Source organism: Lynx rufus, unplaced genomic scaffold (genome assembly GCF_022079265.1).
Source record: "Lynx rufus isolate CCGP_SWC_20201006 ecotype Redwood Valley unplaced genomic scaffold, mLynRuf1.p SCAF_11, whole genome shotgun sequence".
Taxonomy (NCBI): domain Eukaryota; kingdom Metazoa; phylum Chordata; class Mammalia; order Carnivora; family Felidae; genus Lynx; species Lynx rufus.
The window spans coordinates 29,685,751-29,711,600 of NW_025814825.1; the positions used below are offsets into that span (position 1 = coordinate 29,685,751).

Below are 25,850 nucleotides of genomic sequence, written 5' to 3' on the forward strand. Positions count from 1 at the left end.
AGGCGTCTCCAGGATCTGCCATGCCACGTGATGGTCCCAGAAGCCCAGCTACCACGGGGATGTCTGGTCACCCCTTGAAGCACTAACCTGTGAAGACCCCAAGCTCCCTGGGAGGGGGGCCCTCAGATGTCAGGAAACTCCAGGCAGGGCCATCGATCTATGCAGACCCCTTGCTGAGTGTCCCCTAGGCTGGAGCCTGCGGCTCAGAACAGGCTGGCGTCTGTGAGAGAGGACAGGAAGGTAGGGGCCTGCGGGGGAGGGATGATGGGGGTGGTGTCAGAGGTGGTCTCCTCTGGCTCGCTGTCCCCCGCGTCCAGGTCTTCGGTGAGAGACGGGATGATTCTGACCATACTGTCTTCGAAGTGCACCTGCTTCTTCTTGACCAGCGAGTCGGCTGGCTCCAGGGTCAGCTCGGTCAGGGTGTCCGGGCACTGGAGGGCACCGGGCCTCTTGGTCCCCTTCAGGATGCTCTTCATGTGGATGAAGAGGGAGCCGGTCCCCTCCTTGAAGGCCCCGTGGAAGGTGTACGTTTGCTCGGTGTCCCCAGAGCCAGTGGTGCTCACGGCACTGCCGGAGGGGTCCGTGTACTGCTCTGGGGGAGCGGGCGCCTCGGGCTTGGCCTTGCTCTTCTTCCGCTTGCTCAGCAGGAAGTAGGCCAGGCCAGTGATGATGAGCATGGAGCCTGGAAGGGATGTGGGAGGTCAGCATGCTGGGTGAGTGCTGGAGAAGGGCCAGAGGCTGTCCAAGCCCGCTGTCCCAAAAGGCCATCGCGGCACCCTCAGGCCCTCCTGCGCTCCAGCCTGCACATGTGACTTGTCCTCACGCACCCACTTCACATTCAGGGGGCAGGCCTGATGCCCGGCTGAGGGACGTCAGCAGGGCCAGCGCTATGCTGGGGTCCTCACCCTCCTCGTTACCCAGGGGGCCCCATGCCTGAGGTCCCCCGCCTAGTGACAGCCGACCCTGGTGCAGCCCGCCTGGCCTCTCATCACCGTGCTTGGCCTCCCTGCTAAGACAGCGTGTCGGGCTGGACCTTCAACGGGTCTGCACTCTCTTCTGAATGCTGGGCTCCAGCGACTGATCTGGGCTTCCTTCCGCTCCCAGCAGCGGGGACATGCTCCTTCCTCAGCCTCCCCAGTGAACACAGAAGAAAGAGCAAATCCTATGGGGTGGGGCTGGCCTAGCACGGGCCCTACTCCTGGGGGCCCCCCACCCCCAGCTTCCAGGCCAGAGGTCCCTCTGTCTCAGGCAGAGATTGCTGCTCTGGCCAGAGGAAGCCTCCGGGCGTCTCCAAGGAGCGGGAGGCTGTGGCTCGCTCTGGCCTCGGCAATGCTGAATCCTTCTCCGGAGTCCACTGAGGGCTGTGCAGAGTGGCCTTGAGATGCTATGACAGGTGCATGAAAAGAAACCACAGGGAGAAAGAGGAAGCTCTGCCTTTCGGCTTTGTTTCCCCGGGCAGCTGGCTTCCTGGCATTTTAGGTGGGTCACGAGAAGGGACAGAGTTTTCACAGCTAGGGAGGAGGGGAGAGGAGGGTATTAGCCAAAGAGGTCACGGACAACACCGAGGGGCGGGAGCACGGAGTCCTGGCTTCTACGATCAGACACCAGGCTGACTAGCAGGCTCTGTGAAGTTGGAGTGGGAGAAGATGAGGAGGCTTTGAGGGTCTGCCCTGGGTCCCATCATGGCATACCTTCCAAACCAGGCTGAGGAGTTTGCCCCTGAGTGGGTAGGCACTGGGGAGACAGGGATGGGTTTGTACAGAGAAATGACCATCTAGGCCGGAGAAGTCAATGGGGTCCGTGAGGCCTGTGAGAAGGGGATTCAGCCCTTCCTGCTCAGAGCCCGTCTGTGGTGGGGGTTGCTGGCCTCCACTAACCCCTGGAGGTCCTACCTGGGATAGTCACGTGCCAGACCAGGACCGGGTGGAGAAAGCAGGCCACAGACAACAGCATGTATGCCAGGAACTTCTGGAAGCAGCCCAACCAGCGGGCTTTCTCCCTCGCTTTGTAGGCCAGGGACGCTGGCCGACACCTGGCGGGAGGGAGTCCAGGATTAGTAGGAGACAGCAAACAACCCAGACAAGCCCCAGCAACAAGTGAAGCTGTTGGAGGCTGGGACTGGGTCTTTCTGTGTCCATGTTCTCTTTAGTGACCTCTGGCTGAACACTCCCCAGGGGCTGGTGTTCTCACCATGGGTTCCACAGTTAGGGGTCTTGTCTGAGTCCCTCCAGAGGGTCCACAATTTTTCTGAAGTGCTGTCTAGCCCTGCCTTTAGGTCAAGGGGGAAAGGAGCCAAATGATATCAGGACTCAGCCAAGACTGGGAAGGAAACCAGGGCCCCATTGGGAGGTCCCCCGTGGAGTGGAGAAGGCACACAGTAGGGGAGATAGCCTGCTGGGACAGTTGTGTTGACTGTGCACTGCACAAGCTGCCTGGCCACCTGTATGAACAGGCTGGAATCCAGTTATACCTTGCTCACGGAATGTCACCTAGGCATAAGATGGCATCAGCCCGGAGGGGCTTTTTTAAAAACTGTCACACAAGGACCACACATGGGCCTGGCAGAGGCCTGATGCTGAGCAGTTTTCCTCAGGGGTGTTGCTTCCAGGTTTCAAAGGAGGAAAGGTCTTGCCTTTAGGTCTATCTCCTTCATCCTCTGAATTGGTCTGGAGCAGGGCTCTGCACAGCTGAATTCTGGCCAGGCAAGTTTGGGGGCAGTGGAGGGGCCTGGAGGATGCTGTGCCGGTCCAGAGCACCACGGCCATGGCCATGGCTCATTGGTGCCCTCTGGTGGACATTCTTTTGCGACCAAACCCGGGCTGGGAGAAAGGAGTCCAGAGCAGGGAGAAATGCCCCTTCAGCTTCAGGGCTCTTCCCTGCCCCCTCTTCCCTGCCCCTCCTCCTTCCAGAGAAGTTGCAAAAGATCCCTTGGCAGTAACATGCATCAGAAAGGAGGAAGCCCGTGGCCTCAGGGCTGGTGACCTTGGGAGGCAGCTGATAGCCTTGCAAGGTACCAGGACGGCTGGATTTGAGGCCTGGCTCTTTCCCTGACTACCTAGAAACCCAAGTGTTTAGGTTCTGAGAGCTGTGGTCCAGGGACAGCCCTTGGCCACATTGATGACAGCTTCTACAAACTGAGGCTTCCCAAGATCCTTGCAGCCCCTGACTTGTCCCTGGGTCCCAGCAGGAAAAAGAACCAGTTCTCAAATCTAGTTCTGCTTACTCCAAACCTGTCCGGCCTTCTGCAGGGTCCTCACCCCTCTGTGGGTGCCTTGGATGGCAGGTGCAGGTATGACCTGTTCTTGGTGGTGGGGACAGACTCCGCCGGGAGTTCTGGGTGGGAACAGGCCCTCAGTGAATGCTTCACTCTGCTCCCCTGGTTGGGAGCGGGGAAAGGAGACCACTGAGCCCTGCGGGCCTGATCCCATGTCTAGGCGGGGGCTGGCCGCACTGTGGGGAGGGAAGCCATCCGCAGCGACTGCAGAAGCAGAACGTCACCTGGGCTGTGGCCTCACAGGTGGGGGTATCTGGGAGCGTCTGGGGCTGGGAGGTGGTGGAGGGGCTGCTCTGGAGGGAACTTACTGGAAGCAGATGGTCAGCAGCTGAGCCACAAAGTAGGCCCCTTCACACACAGAGATGACAGCTCCTATAAACCTGTGGAGGAGACAGGTAAGGGAGGTCTGGTGCCATCTGGTCCGCCCTTCGCTCTCCCATAGCCTTTTTTCTCACAGCATCCGGGGCCCCTGGCCAGGCACAGCCAGCAGACTGACCAGGGGTCTCCCGATCTGATGCTGCCACTAAGCCAACATCTGCCAGGAGCTGCCTTCATGCCAGGACCTGGGCCTCAGTGGAGGGGTGGGGGCCAGGGCCCAGACATGGGTGAGGGAGTATGGGCCAGCAGGGGAGGCCGCCTTGATCCAGGCCCCTGTGTGGACACTGGCAGGCACATACTTCTACTTACTGTCACTAGGGGGACATTCACTGCTTGGCTGTAGAAACCTGAAGGCTGGATCTGTTCCAGACTCCTTCCCTTCTTCCTCTTTTCCCACTGTCCAAACCGTCTCCAGGAGGGGCTGGTTGTACTCCTTCCACGGTTTAGAGTCACTCCCATTCTCTCTGGCCTCACCTGTCTGACCTGAGTTTGGGCACTGCCCCCTCAACCCCTGCACTAGTCTCCCCTTCTCTGCCTCCCTGATTCCCTGCTTCCCCTCTCCCCTTCCTGCCTCTCCACTCTGCCACTACTGGGCTGCCCCCAGGGCTCCTTCTGACACCTGAATGTGACAGTATTCCTCCCAATCCAGAATGCTTCAAAAGTTCCCTGTGCTCCAAGTATGGTCCAGGGGCCTTCCAGTCAGAATCTTCTGGGAAATATGTAAAATCATAGATTCCTGGGTGAGCCTCAGACTTTACATATTAGGATCTTTGGGAATGGAACTTGAATGTTTTGTTGGAGAGTCCTACTGGCCCACAACATGGAAATTTCTTAGCATGCCTTTAAAGTCTTACATGAACTTCTATAGTCCTCTGACCACACGGGACGCTACTAGTGCCACAGGGCCTTTGCATAGGCTGGTCCCTCATGGAAAGACTCCCCTTTCCTCCTTTTGTCTGTCTGGTGACCTCTTGCTTCTCCCGGTTTTCCTGTGTGACCTGAGCCTCTGTGAACGCCCTTTGGCAGTTCCCTCTCTAATTCTTCCATGTAGCCCAGGCCCACTGCGGCTGGGGGCCGTGGTTTCCTCAGGTTCCTGGGCGTTGCCCCTGCTACTGACCAGCTGTGTGCCTATAGGCAAGAGGCTTGACCTTTCTGTGTGTCAGTATCCTCATCTGTAAACTGAGGGTAATTACACTGCTTCAATAACATTGCTTATAACAACTGAATGAATTGATATTTGCAAAGCCTTTCAAATGTGGCACATAATGCTCATTATATACATGTTAGTTATTATCTTTTTTCTTTCTCTCTCTGTGACCATTTAGTCATTAATCCCCATTCTCTCCTATTCTCTTTATGTCTCCCAGTATCTCCCTCTTACTCCTTAGCTTTTAAATTGGGTAACTAACATTTATATAATGACAACGATGCGCCAGCTATGTCCTAAGGGCTTTCAAATATCAATTCATTCAGTCCTTGTAACCATATTACTGTTGAGGCACTGTAATTACCCTCAGCTTACAGCTAGGGGCCTCGAGGCACAGAGAGGTCAAGATCCTTGCTATGGTCACACAGCAGATCAGTAGCAGTGGCAAAATTTGAACCCAGCACTCAGACTCCAGAGCCTGTGTTCCTAACAAGCACACCAAGGTGCATGCTTTGTAAAACAAGAGTCATTGCCTGGGATGGGGGAGGGGGGAGCAAAGAGGAAACTGAGGCTTGGGCAATAAAGTGACTCACCAGACGTCCTGTCTGGTACTATAGAGGCTGTGCCTCTTGAGGCCAGGGAAGTCTGCTTACTCAAGTGGGGCAATGAATCCAAGGCCAGAGCCCTGCAGTGGCAGCAACATCCTACAAACCAAGGCCTCTGCCCAGGGTGCCACACAAGCCACGCAGACCCTTCAGCTAATGGTGTGGCTGCTGTTTGTGGGTGCGTGTGAGGAAGACAGTGAAGGGCCTCGCAGGGAGGAGGAAGATGGGAGAGGAAGCCAGGGCAGAGAGAAGTGAAGGACAAGCGAAAGCCAACAGCAGCTCAGTTCCTCCTGGAGAGTGCGAGGGTCCCGGGGACACAGAGGAGGGAGTGGCCGTCCTACAGCCACTGCCATCGATGCACTGCCACTGCCTCGATGCGCTGCCATCGAGGACCGAAGACCGCTCTGAGGGAATGCAGAGGCAGGAGTCTGAGATCTGCAGGGGAGCCTGAGTGAGTGCAAAGGAGGACGGCAGAGGAAGAAGGAAGAGGGAGGCTGGCGTTTAGATGTCCCTTGAGGTGTGGGTGGCTGTGTGCTCAGGAGGGTGGTGGCTGCCCGTCCCGTGGGGTTATAGAGCAGTGCAGGGTGCAGAACCTAAGCCAGTTCACCGCGAGGGGCCGGGGGACCGGAGGCTGGAAATAATGTCTTCGAGGACGGGCCGCAGAGTGACCAGATGGGCACAGCGTCCTCTCAGGAAAGGGACAGAGCGGTCAGGAAGGGGCAGGGTTCTGGGCAGAAAGCAGTTTGCATTAAGCAGCTACGGACCTGACCTGTTACAGCAGGATGAAAACCCTACCTCTTATTTGAAGTGACCGTGTGGGTGAGCTGCACAACCGTGCGGAGAGGGGGAAGGCCGGGCCCGCTTCTGGATTCCGGAGAGACAGCGCAGAGCGGCGGGGACAGGCTCAGTGGGACATGGAGGGTGTTCAGAGCGAAGAGAAGTCACTTTCAGGCAGTGGGGGCTTCAGGCTCCGGGCAAGCTTCCCAGGGCAGAACGCCAGGAAGGAATATCAGGCTTTGGGAATGTCGAGGTGGGTGGAAAATCACCTTGGGTGCTCACTGGGATGAACAACGGGCTAGGAGGTGAGGTGGTGCAGGTGAGTTTGAGAAAGAGTCAGAAGCTCCGGGGGTGGAAGCTGAGTGACAAGAACTAAAATGGAAGCCAGGAAATGGCAGAGAGTATGGCCGGGAGACCCTGGCAGCTGCTGAAGGTTCTGGAAGAGCCCTGTGTTTATAGGTGGCTAATTGCGTGGTGGTGTGGACGTGGGTTGGAAGGGTGGAAGATGGGGGAGATGGTGGGTGTGACCCGTCTAGCAGGTTGAAGACCTGCCCTGGGCAGTGATGAGGGTGGATGTAGATGGGGAGGAGAGGGAGGAGCTGCAGAGGCAGCCTGGCCACCCCGCAGGCCAAGCGCAGGCTCCCTGTGTCCCTCAGGGTGGGGATGCCGAGAAGCTGATTGGTCAGAGCCGGCAGGGACCCAAGGCTTTCCTCCCTCCCTGGGTCACCACTGCACAGAGATCTCCTTCCTGCCGGGAGGCATTTGCAGAGGCAGCTGGCTGGGAAGGATGCTGGGGAGGAGCTACATGGGCCCAGGCCTGAGTGTGCGCCCTGTTGCTCTTAAGTTTGGTGACGTGGCTGAGCTGCTTACTCCCTCTGAACCTTTTAACCTGAGAAACTAGGACAGTGTGCACTTCCATGATGCGGTCAGTGTTAAAGAACAGGATGTAAATAAAACCTTTTGTGTGTGTGTGCATGGCATGTAGAAGGGCTCACATATATAGTCTCTTGAGTTGATTCCTCTCTCTTTAAAACAAGAGCTCAGTTAGTGGTTGCTGAATAAAGAAATGATTGGAAACATAGATGGGTGGGTAGAGGGCGGCTGGCTGGCTCGCTGGCTGAATGGATGGATAGATGGATGGGTTGTTGGACGGATGGGTGGATGGATGGATGGGAGGATGGGTGTGTAGGTAGATGAATGGAAGGAGAATTGTTTGATTTATGGGATAGTCCGACCAAAGCCCTGCCCAAAGCAGAGAATATCCTAGAAGCCCTCTCTACTTCTTCTACCTGTGGGATGTGACGGAGTTAGCATGGGAAAGGGGTGGGGGCTGCTCTGTGTTAGTCTGAAGAGACAGACTTGGGATGTACCGAGCAGAACATGTGGGCAGGGAAAGCACATGCACGCATACTCACAGCAAATAGAAAGCCAGGCTTTTGAACCGTCCCTGGAGGAAGGTCTCAGTGCCCACGCCGATCAACACTAAGAGGGGAAGAAGAGAGGGGAGAGTGGGCCCACGTGCTCTAGCCAGAGCGTGGCCCTGTGGAAGGTTCCTTGGCTGTGGAGTGAGGCTTCTCCCTGGGGAACGGGAGCCAGGGTGGGCTCTTCTCCACATGGCACAGGGATTAGTGGCTGGGAAGATGCAGGAGAGCAGGGAGCCTTCTGGAATGGTCTCTGGAAGCCAGAGGGGTTTCAGGCAGAACCCCAGCAGTGCCTCCGGGGCACAGATGCCTGTCTTCTGCACACATGGGTCGTCCCTTAGTGTCCCCAGAGACAGTTCACACTGACGGGCCACCAGCCCCTCTGCTCCACAGCTGTCTTCCATGTGGCATGGCCTTAAGTGCCCTCACTGTCCTGCAAGCCATACCCGTGTATGCCATGTGTTTGGGTCCGTGCTTGGCCGTGGGACCTCCCCAACCCCTGTCCCCTTGCCTAGCTCACTGTTGTAGCTATTTCTGTGACCTCGTTTCCACTCGCTGGTTTCATGCCTCCTGTATCACACAGTCCTGGCTCCTTGCTTTGGCCCCAGTGCTGGTTAAGCCCCTGAGGGTTTGCTCGGACACAGGAAGCTGATTAGCCTCGTCCGTCCTCCTGCTCTTACTTGGCGGTTGGTGTTTGTGCTCAAGCACCTGACCTTCCATTTGTCCAGCGTGAATTTCTTCTCGGACTCTCCTTTCTAGACTTGCTGGCTCCGGGCTGTCTCCTCACGGGGATTCCCTTGCTCTTACCGCTTCACTCAATGAGCCGTGGCTCAGACCCCATCCGCTCGCTTATGGAAACATTCCACAGACAGCACGGAGGTGTCCTGAAAACTTCCTCCAGGGCCGCATGGCCCAGTAACCAGAGTTCTTTCTGGTCCTAATTGATTACACTGCACCCTCTATTTCTTCTCTGGGCTCGGATGACCCCCTCTGCTATTGGCCGAATTGTGGCTTCACCTTGTCTCCCTCCCAGAAAATCACAGATGGCAGGGCTAGGCTGTTGTGTTTGGTAGCCTGTCCATGTGTGGCCCTTCACCTCTGCTGGTTGGGAGGCTGCTTCCCTTGATGAGTCCTCTCCTCCCTGGCAGAGACATTGTAAACTTTCATCCCCATGTCCTGAGACTTTTGTCTGCTGAAGAGCAGTGCAGAGCCCCTCACTTAGGCCACGGGCACCTCTCGCTCCCCCTTGGGGGGACTGGATGTGGAAGTGCTTTGGGGAGCAGGGCACAGAGTGCTTCCGTCCAGGAAGAGAGGGGCGGTGCCTGAGGATTCGTAGTGATGGAAGGCTCCGGTGTTCCCCTGGACTTGGTCTGGAGCTGTGGAGGGCCCCGTGCCCTCTCCAGGTTCTAGATGTTCACTGGCTTGTACCCCGTGAGGGGCCAGGGATGCTGGTCGGCCACACACATCCAGCGGGCCGGCGTAACCTACGGAGAGCTTAATGCTTTCTGCACGGTGGTCAAGCTCGTCCTGGCTCCTCAACAGCAGCCCGAGACACAGGGAGGTATATACTTCCTACCCAGTCTGTCATCTTGGGTAGTTCTCCCAAGGACACATGTCAGAAGGTAAACGATCTGCAGACCAAACTTGAGACTCTGGCTCCAGGTGATGGACGGTTTCCTGGTTTCCACTGTCGATGTGTGTGTGTGTGTGTGTGTGTGTGTGTGTGATGTGGTATATACTGCAGGCAAATGCCCATCTGTCTATTCAGTTTTCACTCAATGTATGTATCTTGCCCTGTCCTCAGCACTTAGCGTTTGTTAACTTTCCAAGTCATCACAACAGTGCTCTGTGAAGGTACTAGTGTTACCGTCCTTTTACAGAAAGGAAACTGAGGCACAGAGAGTGTAAGCAAAACCAACCTACCAACCAAGGTCATTCCTGCATTTCAACCTCACATCCGCCAGTTAATAGCTGAGGCACGCAATCTCTTTGAGCCTCGGTTTCCTCGTCATCCCTCTTGCACAGAATGGTTATAAGGATTCAGTAAGCTAACTGATGCCAGGCACACCACAGTTGCTCAGTCGCTTGTTAACTTTCGGCGGGTGGCTTCGTTCACATTTGTAGATTCGCATGCTTTGTGGCCAGTGGCCAGCAGGTGGCAGGAAAGGGTCCTGGAAACAGCCCTTTGCCCTGGTTTGTTAGGCCTATGGAGAGGTATTTTGATGCCTTTTGATGGAAACAGAAGGTCAATAGTCAGAGGGGCATTCTAGGAATGCTGTAGAGGCAGCACTGGTCTGCGATTAAAAAAAACAAATCAATGGAACAGCAGAGAAAAGAGAGAGCTCTCTTTTCTCAGAGGGGGCCTTGGGCAGTCCATGTGGACTGAGGCTGGCGGGTGGGTCTTTAAATATCAGCCCCCACAGGATGGGCAAGGAGGGCCTTGAGTGTTTTGGAGAAGTTGAGCAACATGTTCAGATTGGCATTTCAGAAAGCATCCCGACCTCGGGCAGACAGGGCAAGAGGCTTTGGTGATTGGCCGAGATCAAGCAGCAGACGTGAGGTGGTGACCGAGAGACAGGACCGTGGTCTGGCTGTTCCTGGCCTCCCCATCTCCTAGCACACTGGTAGCCACGAGCTCTGGTTTTGGCTCCTGCTGGCGTGCCCAGGTGCCCTTGCTCCCCTGTTTAATACTAGGGTGCCAGTAGGCACAGGACCCCAGGAGGGGAGGGCTGGTTCTGTCTGGGGGCTCAGACCAGGCACAGAGAAGGGCGTGCCTTGCCATTTCATCCTGGTTTTCATCTGGGTAGTGGAAGGCGGAAGGGTGGGACCAGAAGGCGTCTGGGTTTGGAGCCTCCCTGGACGTGACCACCCAACTGCCTCTCAGGGAGGTCCCGGCACGTGCCGGCACATTCCAGTAGGTCCCTACGTGCATCTTGTTTAGTCTGCACAACGTCCCTCATGTAACTTATGGAAAAATCCCAGCACGCATCCTGGAGGAGCGGCACCTTGCCCGGGGCATGCTGTTGTAAAGGGCAGAGGGCAGCCAGAATCAGGACTGATTCCCAGGGGCCCCAAGAACCCCCAGCAGAGGAAGGACTCTGGTGACAATGGTGCTGGTGGGGAGGACATTTCCTGGGGGCCCTCACATGGGGTGATGGGGGTGTTACATGGATGACACCCTCGTTGCCATGGGCAGTGGACCACTGTGTCCCCCAAACCCAGCTGTGAATGGATTTCTCTAATGTCTGCCACAGAACGAGTCAGCAAACTCCTGCCTCACTGCCTCGATGATCTGCCGAATGTCTAAACTCTGGCTCAGTGTGGTAGTAACCCATCTGGCCTTCACCCCAGGCCTCTGGAAAGGGGCCATCAGTCTGAGCAGAGTCGTCTTCTGAATGTCAGAAGTAGCCGTGGCTGAATCTCCTTGCCCAGGGCAGGGCCCCCCAGAGACCCAAGAGTTGTCCTAATAGGCCAGGGTCCAAAGTCCCCAGCGGTCAGCCTGCACCCTCATTTATGGCACATCCTCTGTGCCAGGCCTGGGTAAAGCACAGCGGTGCAAAGGAAATATACCCTGGGGCTTGGGCAGACTGTCGCGGACCCAGGAAATGAAGAGCGGGGGAGGGTGGGAAGAGGCCACGGCACCCCGGGAACAGGACGAGTGCTGGCTCCATTCTGTCTGGAAGCCGAGGACGGTTCTGCAGGGAAGGAAGGCAAGGTGATGCCAGAAGCGTGGAGCAGCATGAATAAGAACCTGGAACCGCCGTGGCTGAAAAGGGCCAGGGCCTCGTCTCTGGGCTTCTCTGTGCAGTTCCTGGGACCAGGTAAGGTCACGGGTTCCACACTAGGGCAGTGACAGTGTGGCTTCCTGGGCCCACACCCTCAAGTCCTCTTGTACTTTGCAACTTCCTCCTGTTCCTCCAAGGGAGCCAAGTCCATTGAGAAAGCGGTGCCTCGTGGTGCTGGGAAAACCCTTGTCCCTGCGGCCTGGGTGCAGACACGTACCCTGGGGACTGGACTTGTTTCTACGAGAACTTGCTCTTCTCCCTAGCACTTATCTCCCCAAAGGTCTCCCGGGCCTCTGAAGGTCACACTAGTTGCCATGACTAAGGTAAGTGAGCCAGGGATGGTCTTGTGAAGATGTTCCCACGGATCCCTGGGGCAGCCACACTCCCAGACACCTGATAAACTAATTGCTGGGCTCTATGGCAGAAAAGGAGAGTGGACGCCCATGTACTCTACACAGTTAGGTGAGAGAGATACCCCTAACTTTAGCAACGTGATTTGGGGTTTCTTTGTTACAGTAGGATGTGTTAATGGAAGCTGCCCACAAATTCTTTGCAACGCCTCCCATCAAGAGGTGGAGTCTAACTCCCCTCCCTTTGAATATGGTCTGGCCTTAGTGACTCAGTTCAGTAGAATGATGTAGACAGTTCAAGGACTTACACTGCTAATTCACAAAGAGCTTCCACCCAGGCCTCTTAAAATGCCTGTTCTGGGGCCACCCACCCACCACGTAAGAAGTCTGATGCTCCCGGGACGATTGTGTGCGAGGAAGCCATGTAGAGGGAACGCCAGAGAAAGAGAGAGACGGACAGATACACAGCGAGCCCCAGCTGGTTCAGCCCTCTCCACCAGGCAAGTTTCCGTGAGGAAGTTCCGTGGACGTCCCAGCCCCAGCAGGTACCAAGTGGAGAAAAATGGACGAGCCAACCCAACAGTCAGAACCAAAGCTCCAGACATTCAGCCCTTGAGGAGTCATTCCAGCCACCCCATCGTCATGCGGCAAAGATGAGCCGTCTCCACTGTCTCTGCCTGAATTCCCGAGCCACAACATTTTGAGCGTAATAAAATTGTTGTAGCCTCAAGCGACTAAGTTTTGGAGTGGTTTTATTAGGTAGCCACAGAACTGGAAAAGCAGCTTATCCTATCTTCTTAACTACCTGAGGTTTTTGGCCCAGAAGTCCCTGTGTCTGGTCTGGTCTATATTCTGACTCTCAATGTTGAGCGTGTGCCCAAAGCCCCTTGGGCCTCTGGCCCTTCTCACCGGTCCTCAGCTTGGTTGTCAGAAAGCCAACTTGTGGGCTCCCAGGTCCTGTAGCAACTCTCCCCCTGCTCAACTTTGGGCACGGGCCGGGAGAGGCAGCTCATTAGGAGTGGGGATGGGGTCTCTAGGATCCTATTCGCTGGTATAATAGCTTAGGATTTCATGCAGGATTGGTGAGGCTCTGCCTCATCCAAAGCGGTTCCCTTCTGCAGATTCATTTTACAAAGGTTCCCAGTGGAAAAAGTGAGGAAAGCAAACACTGAGGCCCGTCTACTGCGGGAGAACGCTGTGACTCGTATCTAGCACTCGCCCCAGACAGCCACATCAGCCATTGCCATGGCAGCTCCCTGCCTGCTGTTCTCACTGAACTGTGCTGGGAACGCACTGTCTTTGGGAGGCCCCACAGTGCCATGTGATGCAGATACAGGACTCCAAGGCCGTTTTGACTGAGGGTCTGGAGCTTCCCAAATGTTTTTCCAGGGGACTAGTTTCCAGAACTGGGGTATTTCAGAAGCCAAGAAATGAGCATGATGTGTGGCCTTCGATTGGAAGGAGGGGTGTTAGGTGAAAAATGGGACGGGTGTGTGAGAAGTGGTTTGGCCATCTTGTCTCCTGTGCGTTTGTCTTCCCAGGACCGCGCGGGCGTGGGCCACCTGCTCTCTCCGAGGCCTCTTGTCAGCCCCGTGGATGAGAATGGGTATAGTCCTTGCTTGGTGGAATCGGACCTAGGAACAGGTTTCCAAATTTAGGCAGGGCTGTCTATAAGACACAGAGAAGTTTCGGCATCCAGCGAAGCCAGGACCGATGTGAGGTGAGCACAAAATTTAAAGAGGCGCTCGCTCTAAATTTAAGACCTAAATATAAAGAGGTGCTCACTCCCACGGTGATGCGGAGGCGGCATTGGCCCTTTTGTGACCATGGCAACGGGTGTCTCCAGCCCTGGCATCCAGAGACGCACATGGCCCAGGGTTAGGGAGCCTCTAGCTACTCCTGGAATCTGGCCTGTACTCCTGGTCCCCTTTCCTCCTGACAAGGCAGCCTGGCTGGTGTCTCTGCAACGCTGGCTTCACGGGGCTCTAGTTCAGTGTGAAATGGACAATCTGTGTCAGCAATTCACTCCGACAAATGGCCCTGAGGCCTTTTCCCAGAGCTGGGCGTGGAGACAGAGGAGCGGACAGTTCGACCATGGAAACAAACACCATACATGTCCCCAGAATCAGGGCTTCATTACGATAAATTCTCTGTAAGAAAAACTTGCCCCTAAGAACAGCCTTGATCCCTAGATGTGTTGTTGTCATTGTCGTTGCTGTTGTCGTGCTGCAGGTGGGAGGGTGGTGCTGGGCAGAACTGCCATGTAACTACTTTTATACCACCATCAAGTGACCCATTGACTCCTTCCAACACTCCCTGTTATCTGTCCCTCAGGGCCCTGTTACCTCTCTTCCCAGACCCACAGCGCCACATTAGGAGCCCCCCACCCCCCGTACAGTCTGCCCCACCTTTCTGTCTCCCCCCTCCTGCACCGTCCCCTGGGGGAGGCATCCTACTTGGTGCCCATTAGAGCCAGTTCTTCCTCCACAAGCATTTGTGGACAGGCCTGGCCTCCTCACCTTGTCCCCTGCCCTCTAGCCTCTGTCCTTCCTGTCTGGGCCGAGGCACGGTATTTTCTTCTCCCAGAGGCCAGGGCTCTCTTCTGAGTTGCCTTCCTGAGTGGCTTGTTCTAGTTCAGTTAGCAGGGATCAGAGGTTCTGGCCCGAGACTCTGTGGTGCACCGCTTTCTGGGCATCCTTCTAGGTGTCTTGATGTGCTGGTCTCAGAGCAGGGGCGGATGGGAGCTGTGCGGGTACTCGGCTGTGGCAGAGAGAACGTGAGGCCTGATCAGGAAAGCGGAGCCCCGGCTTCTCAAGCAAACCATAACCCTCTCGTCTGCTTCCTCTTCCGGAAAATGAGGGTAATAAAAGCATACACAAATGGCTCTGAATGCTCAATCTTAGTACATTACAGAGTGCTGTGCAAATGTAGACGATGGCTCATAGAATTATCAGGAGAGGCAGGTTGTTCCTGCCCGAGAGAGGCAAGTACTCTCAAGGGGGAGGAGAGGGTTTATTCTCATCCTTTCCTTCCATTAATACACAGTGTTATTGTGGCTAAAGAGCTCTTCTCTGCACACTGATGTTGTTCATTGATTTTTCTGCCTGAGGTCCCTTCTGCAGGCCTGATTGGGATATCAGTAGTCCAAATCCCCATCCATTTCAACATCTCTTGTGTCACGTCCTCTGTGTGACTTGCTAGGGATGCCAAGGGCTTAGGACCAGTGTGCTCATGAGGACGTGGCCTGTCCGTGGTGCTGACTGCTGAGGGGCTATCCTGGGGGCCTCTGGCCTCGTGCTGCTTTTGTCTCAGTACTGACCTCATGGTTGGCTGGGGGTTGTCTGTTCCGACTCCATCACTGGGTGGAGTCTTGATATCTGTCTTACATTCAGTGCGGTGCCCTGATGGCAACAGAGGTCACTAGAGGTCACATTACCTGGCAGTGATATTGGCTCTGGCTGCGTGGGGAGCAAGATGAGAATGTCATATTCACTGCTGCTGAGGGCAGCCTCATAACTCACCACGCCATGGTTGTCTCTCCTCTTCTTCCTCAATTATGGTGTATCTCCTACTGGTCGTAGGATACACAAGGACATCTCGGGTAAGGATGTACCAGCTGATGACAATGGCTGGGGATGGTTTAGGTTCTGAAAAGGTCACAGCTCGTTGTAGAGGTAACAGCTACACTTGCACCATTTCTAAGAACATGAAGATGTTGGAGCCAGTTGCTAAGGATCCACTGAGATAATGAGGTAGTAGCTGTAGACTTCTTAACCCAGGAGAAGCTTTGGCAGAGTCTGAGCTTGGCAGGGAGGTTTACCTGTATGTTGAGAGACGTTCAGCTGACACATATGGGCCAGGGTTCAGAGACACTGGGAGAAAAGGCCAAGATTTTATAGTAGAAAATTCTAAATATTCAATTAGAAGAGATTTTAGAGTATAGTGTGGCAGTGAGTACCCTTAATACCTCTCACAAGCTTGTTAGGGAAGAATTTCCCAAAGGCAAGATTTTGCACCTGTTCAATTTTCTAGACTAGATTCTTTTAACATGAGCTATAGACCAAAGTTGACCATCCAGGAGGTCTACTTCATCTGGCCTTGTAGAAGTCCTGGGGTAGATTGCAGTAAGTAATGCCCCTCTCTGTGTCCACACCCCTTGTTTTGTGACTTTGCAGTCCCCCGCATTAAAGCGAAGGTTGATTCCCCAAGCCCTCAAATCTGAGCTCAGAAATGTGACTTGCTTCGTGCAAGAGGATGTTATCAGGAATCATGCAAGCAATGATGTGAAATGAGTTTGTGAACTTGGTCTGCTCTCTCCTGCCTCTACCATCATCATGCACAGCTACCTGAGCCAACCTGCTGGAGCATGAGGCACGCAGAAACCAGAGTGGCCCTTGTATCCTTGTAATACTACACTCCCACCCTTCCATCCACCCCCAGACAACCACTGACCTGCTTTCTGTCATTGGAGATTAGTGTGCATTTTTTAGAAGTTTATAAAAATGGACTCATACAATATATACTCTATTTTGGCTGTCTACTTTCATTCGGTATAATTACTTTGAGATTTATCCATGTGGTAGCACATATCAGGACTTATGCCTTTCTATTGTTTATTTTTTTTAAGTTTATTTATTTTGAGAGAGAGAGAGAGAGAGAGAGAGAGAGTGCATGTGAGTGGGGGGAGGGGTAGAGAGAGAGGGAGAGAGAGGATCCCAAGCAGGCTCTGTGTTGTCAGCTCAGAGCCTGATATAGGACTCAATCCAACAAACCATGAGATCATGACCTGAGCCAAAATCAAGAGTCAGACACTTAACTGACTGAGCCCAGGTGCCCCTACGCCTTTCTATTGCTAAGCAGTATGGATATACTTGGGCTGGTTTATAACTCATCTGTTGACGGGCATTTGGGTTGTCTCTAGCTTCTGGCTGTTACAAATAAAGATGCTATGGGGTGCCTGGGTGGCACAGTCGGTTAAGCGTCCGACTTCAGCTCAGGTCACGATCTTGCGGTCCGTGGGTTCGAGCCCCGCGTCAGGCTCTGGGCTGATGGCTCAGAGCCTGGAGCCTGCTTCCGATTCTGTGTCTCCTTCTCTCTCTGCCCCTCCCCCCTTCATGCTGTGTCTCTCTTTGTCTCAAAAATAAATAAACGTTAAAAAATAAATAAATAAATAAATAAATAAATAAATAAAAAAAAACAAAGATGCTATGAACATCCATGTACAATCTTTTTGTGGACATTGCTTTTTTTTTTCTCTTGGGTATCAATAGCTAGGAATGGAATGGTGGATCATATGGTAGTTATATGTTTACTTTTTAAAGAAATTGCCAAATCGTTCCCAAAGTGAGTGTACCATTTTACATCCCATGAGTACTGTATTACAGTTCCACATCCTTGCCAACACTCAGTACTTGGTAGAAAGCCATTCTAATACTACGTAGTAGTATCTTATTGTAGTTTTGATTTGCATTTCCTTAATGACTGATGATGTGGAACATCTTTGCATGGGCTTATTGGCCATCATGTATTTTTGTCAACTTGATTTTTCATTCTCTTAACATTATATTTTGAAAAGTGAAGTTTTTAATTTTGATGGCATGCGATTTATCAGTTTGTTCTTTTACGGATTGAACTTTTGATATTATAAATAAGAAACGTTGGCTTAACTCATTACCTAGAGTTTATCCCGTAGTATAAAAGTTTTTTAGTTTTAGGCGTTCCCGGGTGACTCAGTTAGTTAAGCTCTGACTCTGGCTCAGGTCATGGTCTCGCCGTTGCCAGGTTCCAGCCTTGCATCTGGTTCTGTGCTGACAATGCGGAGCCTGCTTGGGATTCTCTCTCTCTCCCTCTCTCTGCCTCTCCCCCACTCACACACACACACACACACACTCTCAAAAATAAATAAACATTAAAAAAATAAAAGTTTTGTAGTGTTAGGTTTCACATTTAAGTCTATAATCCACTTTAGTCTTTTTTTGTGTATGGTACAAGCTATAGATAGACATTCATTTTTTGGTAAATGGATTTTCAATTGTTCAGTACCATTTGTTGAAAAAGTTACACTTTCTACACTAAATTGCCTCTGTACTTTTGTCAAAACTCTGTTGTTTATAAATGTATGGGTCCGTTTCTGGACACTATTCTGTTCCATTAACCTATTTGTCTTTCTTTATGTCAATAGTGGATTGTCTTGACTTCTGCAGACTTACAATAAGTCTTAAAATCAGGTAGTGTTAATGTTCTAACGTTTATTTATTTTTCAGACAGAGAGAGACAGAGCATGAATGGGGGAGGGTCAGAGAGAGGGAGACACAGAATCTAAAACAGGTTCCAGGCTCTGAGCTGTCAGCACAGAGCCCGACGCGGGGCTCAAACTCACGGACCAAGAGATCATGACCTGAGCCAAAGTCAGACGCTCAACCAACTGAGCCACCCAGGCACCCCAGGTAGTGTTAATGTTCTAACTTTGTTCTTTGATTACAACATTGTTGGGCTATATTAGGACCTTTGTATTTGCATGTGAATTTTAGAAGCAGCTTTCAGGTTTTGGAAAAAACTGTTGGGATTTTGACTGAATTTGCTTTTAAACTGTATGACAATTTTGGGAAGAATTGACATCTGAGTAATGTTGTTTTCTGACCCATGAGCAGGATAGATTTCTTTATTTATTTAGGTCTTCTTTGCTACCTCTAGCATTTTTTTTTTTAGTTTATTTTTGGGTCAGATTTATTCCGAAGTACTTCATATTTTTGACGTTATGTAAATTGTATTTAAAATTTTTCATTAAAAAAAACAACAAAAAAAATAAAAAAATAAAAATTTTCATTTTCTATTTTTTTGTTGCTGGTATAGAGAAATATGGTTGGTTATTGTATATTGATTTTGTCTTATGCAACCTTACTAAACCTTTTATTAGTTCTAGTAGCTTTTCTGATAGATTCCATCAGATTTTGCATAGATGATCATGTCATCTGTGAATAACAAGTTTTCTTCTTCCTTGCCAACCTGTATATACTTTATTTCTTTTTCTTGCCTTATTATACTGGTTATAATCTTTAGTACAATGTTGGCTCAGGTGGTGAGTGTGGACATTCTTGTCTTGTTACTAATCTTAGGAGAAGGTCATTTGATCTTTTACTTGTAAGTAGCTGTAAGGTTTTTGGTGGATGCTCTTTTTAGGCTGAGACAGTTTTCTTCTATACCCAGTTTGATGATAGGGTTCCTCATGAAAGAATGTTAAATTCTGTCAAATGCTTTGTATAATATAAGCTTTTCTTTTTCAGTTTGTTAATATGGTCGATTATATTAACTGATTTTCAAATGTTAACGCAATCTTACTATTCCTGGGATAAACTCCACTTGTGTATGATATACTATCCTCTTGACATATATATTTTTTGATTTGCTAAACCACTGTTTGGACTTTTACATCTATGTTTTGAGGGCTATTTGTAGTTTCCTCATGATGTTTTTGTCTGGTTTTGGTATTAGAGCAATGCTAGTTTATGGAAGAGTTGAAAAGTATTCCTTCCTTTTCAGACTTCTGGAAAGGTTGTGTAGAATAGATGATATTATTTTTTCAATGTTGTAGAATTCACTTGTGAAGCCATCTAGGCTGATATGCCACTTTTGGGGGATGACATTGTTGATGGCTCTGCAGGGATCACTGATACTATTGAGGATATCACCTCTAGCACAGAATAGCATTCTTGTAAGGACCTACAGGGGGAATTTCTTTTAGGTCTTGATTTCAGGTCAAGGTATTTGCCCAAGGTATTTGCTTCTTATTCTTGCATTCAAAAAGAAGACATTTGCTCACCCTTCCATATGGCAGTTTCCTGGTGCCGGAAAACAATGGCCACCCTTCCAGATACTCTATCCATGCCACACAAGCCATGTTTCTTCATCTGACTTCACCTGGCCTCTGGTGATCTAGGAAGTCTTGGGGGGAAATCCGCAGAAGGCTCTCCCTCCTCAGCACCTGCCACTTATATCTAACGACAATCTCTTTTGATAATAGCCCTCTTCAGATGGTTGTTCCGAACTAAGGACAATTTTAAGAGAATTGCCAGCTGGTAAAAAACAAAACGAGGCTACCATCTTTCTTCTGATTTGATCACTACGTGTGGTTTAGAAATGATCAGTTTTTCTGTGGGCTGATCCTAATGACCCAACCTCAGACTGTGAAGGAAAATGTTATTCAGTAAAAGACTCTTCACATTCTAAGGACTCTTCCTCCTCCCTTTGCAGCTTCAAGGGTCATAGATTGCCTTATCCCTTTCCTCTGGTCTTTCTTCTTTTTCCATCCTTCAGGAAGAGCCCATCACTTATGCTCTATCATCCCTGTGTTCAACACATCCCTTTAAAAATTAACCAGCCCTGATTGAGAATATATGTGCCAGGCATTTTCATGCTTCAGTCATTGTTTTGTTGAATGTTCACAGCCCTAGAGGGTAAATACAGTCATTATTCCCATTTCATAGGTGAAAAAACTGATGTGTAAAGTGGTTAGGTAACACGCCTAAAGTCACACACCTAGTAAGTAGTAGAGAAGAACACAAATTCACCCCTCCAACTCTACACTGCAGCACTTGGTGCTGGGATGTGTATTTATTGGCTTGTCTCCCTGGTCAGACCATGTGCTTCTCGAGGGTAAGGGTCAGACCATCCTAATCTATGTGTCTACGCGACACAAAATGGGAACTCAGCACATGTTCGCTGAATAAATGAATCCTAAATGGCGTTACAGATTCCTTGATTCTAAATCTAAGGAGGACACAGGCACAAAGAGGTAAAAAAAAACGTTTGACCCAAGTCATATGATCTTTCAGTGCTAAGGGAGCGGAACAGAAGTAGGGATATCTCATTTACTCATTGGAACAATCAGATCAGAAAAGAAAAACAGTCAACATCCATTTGGAGGATCTGAAAACAATGTGGTCTTGCTTGGGTAATAAATTCACTTGTGGACATGTTGAAGTGCACAAAGCTTCCTTAGATGGCAGGAAATGGTCACGGGGATACACATTTAAGAAGGATGGAAATTAGCATGGAGGGCCCAAGATGGTTGCCTCAGAAGCATTAGTTGTTGTTGTTGTTGTTGTTGTTTTTTGTTTTGAAGGCTTTGTCAGGGCTAAGGTCAAACTATGCATTTGCTGTACTCTTTAAAAAATAATGAGAACATCTGGGTTTAAATGCTTCTTTTGTCTTAGGCTATATTAATAAGCCAAGTCTCCAGTTTGAACCGAATATTGGCAAGGAATGGGGCTTTGGGGAATGTGGCTCTGTCCTTTAGAGGACAGAAGAGGTTAATAGGTCAAAAACCTGGAACAAAACAAACCCTTAAGTGATTCCAGGTTGATCTAAAATAGTTGATTTGTGAGAAAGAGCACATTAGCCTGACAAGCAGGGCTCATTCAAAACGGCCCTGTCTCAGTGCCAGCCCATTTCCCAGTTGGCTGTGTGGCACCCCTCTCTTTGGAGCAGTGTACTGACGGTCCCTGGATGTTCCACTGCATCCCTGCGAGTGGGCAGACTGGACCCCCAATACCATACCCGCTGTCTACTGGCTGTGCGACTTCTGCCAAGCTACCCGAACATTCTGAGCTTCGGTTTTCTCATTTGTAAACTAGGACTAAGGTCAGCACTTGGCCCTCATAGACACTGGTGGGGCTTTAGCAAGATCATGACTCTACTCTTGTTATCAGTTGTGCATCTCTGGACCCATAAATGGGAGGTCCTGCTGTGACAGTTCCCTCCGGAAAGGTGAGCAGATTTGTCTGTCCTCAGAGGAGGTCCAGGAGTGGATTTGGTAGTGCCAGGCAAAATATGCATGTTCAGAGACAGGAAGTGATGAAATGTCAGTGTCTTTAGATTCAGGAAGTGTTTGGTCATGCTTATCAGGCTTCAGTGTAGCTGTGCCCAACTAGCTGTGACCCCACATGCCTGAGCCTGTGTATGGCGTGGCTTCGGTCCGGCCTCTTTGGGACCCTCTGTGTGTTTTACCTCCCACATCTTGGGGTAGCCAAGACATATAAAGACGTGTTCTTTAGCCGGAGTTAGGTGGAAGAGTCGGGTCTCAGGAATAGACCATCATCAATCAGAATCTTGCCTCTTTGCTTCCTGTTGGTGAGACTCTGAATGAGGTGTTTCACTCCACCAAACCTCAGTTTCCCCCCACATACAGTGGGGATGGGGAGGAGTATGATGATGGTTCAAAGAGTCATTATGAGGACGAAATGCAACACTACCTTTGAAACAGGCAGCGCAGAGCTTGGCTCGCAGTAAATACTCAAATAATAATGTTCATTATCGGCTCTCACACCCGAGCGGGGCTGGAAGAACGATGAAAGCCCTCAAGCACTGGCAGTGAGAAGGCTCAACCCCGAGCCGCCATTGCTCTGAGGAAAGTTGCAGGGGTCTCACCAAAGGGCCAACACAGTGGGCTCTTTCCATTCTCTTCCCCAAAGACTCGGGGCTGGGGCTGAGGAGTGGTGAGGAAGCGCATGGAGATTCTCTCTCAGGGACTAAGAGGACTGCCGAAGTTCAAAGGGAAGCCAATCCTGCTTTCCAAGAACAGGGATGGGGACCAGTCCTGCGGGACAGAGAAGGGGCTCCCTGTACCTCTGGGCTCCCATCTCAGTTACAACCCACTTCCCAGGTTCCCTTTTCTGATGGTGGGTTTGTAGTGAGAATAAAGCCCAGGGTTGAACAGCCCCTGGGGCCCGAGTCTCTAACTCAGGATGGCACGTCCCTGCCTTTATGTGGACACAATGAGAACCCGCTTTGAGGGTTGGACAAGTGGGCATCTGCGAGGGGAGGTGAGGAGCGCTCACAGTCTGTGTGCAGTTCCCCAGTTGTGTCTGCTTCTTTGAGTGACTCCAAGAGCCACATCTCAGCAGCAGAGGCACCAGACATCACATGTGCGTGCACACACACACACATACGCACACTCATACACATATTTCCTTCCATGCCAAGGAGGTAATGCAAATGAGTGAAGCCGGCCAAGAGTAAGACAAACGTTTTGGGGGGGGGGCAGCTCTGTGATGACTTGGAAACTTTATGACTGGTTCAAAGTCATAAAAAATCTCATGGGAGAGAATTTTCTAATTTTAGAAACACTTCCAGCTGGGTGCTGTCTGCTCGTGGCCTGTCTGCCCCTGTTCAGCAGTGGCAATGCTCTGTCTGTGCCCACTGGTGTTGTGGGGCTGGGCATGGGGGTGGGGCAGCAATGGCCCGTGGGACTACTGGACATCCTGAAGAAGCTTCATCCAAAGGGCCTGGGAGGAGAAGAAGAGATGAGCTCAGCTAACCAGGCCTTAGCCACTGGGCTTTGCCGTCGTGGTGGAGTCTCCTGGTCTGGTACCCTTAGAACCTCTAATAGTCCCAGATCCCATCTGCAGAGGGGATTGGCAGGTGGATTGGCAGGTGTCACCTGCAGGTGACACTGGGCAACCTTGGGCCACATGCTTCTCCTCATTTCTGGAGATGCCACGTTCCTTCTGACCAAAGGACCAGGGGCTGCGTTAGGTCTCCTGGGGTTTTTGTAAAGTGACAGCCTCTGTCTCAAGTCTTATTTCCTCTCTGGTAGCAATGCCCCTGTAAATGAGGCCCAGATTTCTCAACGGAGATTTCAACAACAAGAGGCTTAAGGGAATAAAGAATTTGCAAATCTTACACACTGGAAACGGGCCAGGAGTTTAGTGACGTTGGAAGAAACTTGAGATTTGCCCAAAAGCACCAAAGCCCCTCTCTCTAGCTTCCCACGTGCTCCCAGCACTCTAAAAAGCTCCAACAAGATTATTGGAAAGCCTGGCCATTAAAAGGCAACTTGTGGCCTATTTTTAGCCTGGATCTTATCAAAACCAAGAGGAAGACCCATCTTCAGCGTTAACAGCAGCCCTCTGCACAGAGATAAGAGTGTGCTTAAGAGGAGGTGTGTGTGTGTGTGTGTGTGTGTGTGTGTGTGGCTGCAGACCCTTCCACTGACTGAGATAAATCAGACTTTTAAACTGTCTTTTGCTAGGCTATTAGAAAAATAGATATGTCTTAAAACGGCTTCCTGACAGGAGGCAGCTCTGGGCAGAATATCACCAAGATATCTGATAGCTAAAAAGGATACATTATAGTTATCTGAAAACCAAGGCCTGGAGGAGGGCAGGGTGGGCTCAAGATCAACAGGGGTAGATCAGGACTCGAACCCCAGACACAGAAACACTCTATAGGTTTACCTTTCTCTCCCCGGGATGTGAAGTTGTGGGCGTCGGCATTCATTCCCTTATATGTAGGTAACAAGGTGGTTCTGTTGGAGGTGGGAGATGGCTACCCTGCCAGCCCATTTACTCAGGACCCTCAGCAGAGCAATTCCAGACCCTTCCTGGTGTCTGCTGGGTGGGGTTTCCTACTCTGAGAAGCAGGGGTTTTTTTTGGCCAGAGTCCTGGCCTTTACAAAAGTTGAGGCACCTGAGCTCCAGACTTGCTGTCCCTGTGATCTGCAGTGTGACCTTGGGCAAGGTCACTGCCCCTATTTGGGCTCAGGTGTTCCATCTTGCAATAAGAAGGGTGGCATTAGAGCTTCCCCAACAGCTGACTTCCTGTGCTGAGGACCTGGATGCTAGAAGAGCCCACTGGCCAGCCTCCCCAACAAGCTCTGAACCATGTCATAGAGGTTTCTCCCAAGAGGTTTATGCTCTCAGTTCCACTTAACTCGGCTCAGCTTATGCATCCTTGATCTTTCAAAATACCTGGCCAGGAGGTCCAGATCAGAAAGTGCTATCCGAGGGGGTCTGGGTGGCTCTCCCAAGGTCACACATCAGCAGATGACAGGGTGGGGGGCTGGAACCAGCACTGTTGGAGTCTGAGCTGGGGGACATTTCCTATTTGCCAAGACCCATCCTGGATTTTGTCCAGTGGCAAGGAAGGACCTGGTGATCAATGTGTGTCTCTTCTTTTTCCTAAGGGTCAGTGGGACCCGAGCTAAGAGCTCAGAACGCTGCCTTCTCACTTCCCCCACACAGACTCTGGCCATGTGGGGCCTATGGGACTAAAGGTTGGGGTCTGCACTGGGGAAGTGAGCAGGCAAAACTCAGGATCGTGGGTGCTCTGGTTCTGCTCTGTCTGTGCTTCCAGAAAGTCAAGCAGCCTGTGATCAGGCCGGATAAGGGAGAGGAGCCCAGGGTAGGGAACCATTTCTTCTCCAGACCCACACTGTGTTCTTGTAGTCAGGCCACAGGGAGGGGGCTTGGGTTTCTACAGGACTTTCTGTTAATGAGGTGGGAGTGGGCCAAGGGAAGCCGGGGATCTCCATGTTTAGTCCTAGAGCTCAGCCTGCCCCAAGTGCTGGGAATTCTCTCTCTGTGAAATAGGGCTGTGGTTTGAGCTCTGTTGATCATCTTCATAACTATACGGGGAGGCGTCTGGTTCTCACATTGGCCTGGTTTTTTATACCTTCACCTTCAGACCCCACCTCCACCTCACAATAGCCCTCCAGGAGGTAAAGCAGACCCTCCCTACTCAGTTCCCAGATGAGGACACTGAGGGCTCCCAGGGTCACATGGGTGGTGGGTTACCAAGTGGAGATTTGGCATCAGGCTCCCTCACTCAGGCTCACCCCACTGCACCTGCCGCTGCCCTGCGAAACAGTGTTTCTGGAGGCATTGGGAAGAAAAGTGAGAGCAGATGTGGCCCGATGCGTCCATCTGTCCCCAGCCTGCTGGCGCCCACCCCTTGAGCAGCCATGTCTGCTGTGTCCAGGGCGCAGGGGACTGTAGCAGGGAGGCGGGGTCTTACCTGCAGCAGTGGTGATGCCCAGGAGCCGGCAGGTGTATTCCAGCCCAGTCCAGAACATCTGTAGCTTCATGGTGCCAGGGTCGAGGGCAGGGTCCTAGTAGGGCAGGCAGCAGAAGCTCCGGCCTGAGATGCTCCTGGATGCCCGTGTGCAGGGGGAGGCTGTGGCTGTCGGCTCTGGGCCCCCGTGCCCCGGGGCCCTGCCTTCCAAACCAGTCCTGGCCACCACAGCCTGGCCGAGGTGTGAACAGGGCTCACCTTCCCGGCTCTGCTGCCTGTGCCCTTGCCAGACGCTCAGCTTAATCATTACCTTGGAAGAGTGCCC

The 25,850-nt window shown here is 51.6% G+C and overlaps 1 protein-coding gene across 1 annotated transcript; it reads right to left on the bottom strand.

Moving 5' to 3' along the window:
- Positions 1-203: 203 nt before the first annotated feature.
- TMEM72 (transmembrane protein 72) lies at positions 204-25,598 on the bottom strand. The gene is made up of 5 exons (XM_047072640.1): positions 25,529-25,598; positions 7,597-7,663; positions 3,583-3,654; positions 1,893-2,032; positions 204-682 (listed from the first exon to the last, which is right to left on the bottom strand). The coding sequence occupies exons 1-5, from the start codon at positions 25,596-25,598 to the stop codon at positions 204-206; spliced, it is 828 nt and encodes a 275-aa protein (XP_046928596.1).
- Between the last annotated feature and the right edge of the window lie 252 nt (positions 25,599-25,850).

Bases quoted from the DNA above. Each gene is read 5' to 3' on its own strand.
- TMEM72 (XM_047072640.1), bottom strand. From the start codon at position 25,598: ATGAAGCTACAGATGTTCTGGACTGGGCTGGAATACACCTGCCGGCTC. The intron at 3,655-7,596 runs GTGAGTATGCGT...TCTCCTCCACAG, and splicing joins AGCCTGGCTTTCTATTTGCT to GTTTATAGGAGCTGTCATCT. The intron at 2,033-3,582 runs GTAAGTTCCCTC...CCCTCCCGCCAG, and splicing joins CTGCTGACCATCTGCTTCCA to GTGTCGGCCAGCGTCCCTGG.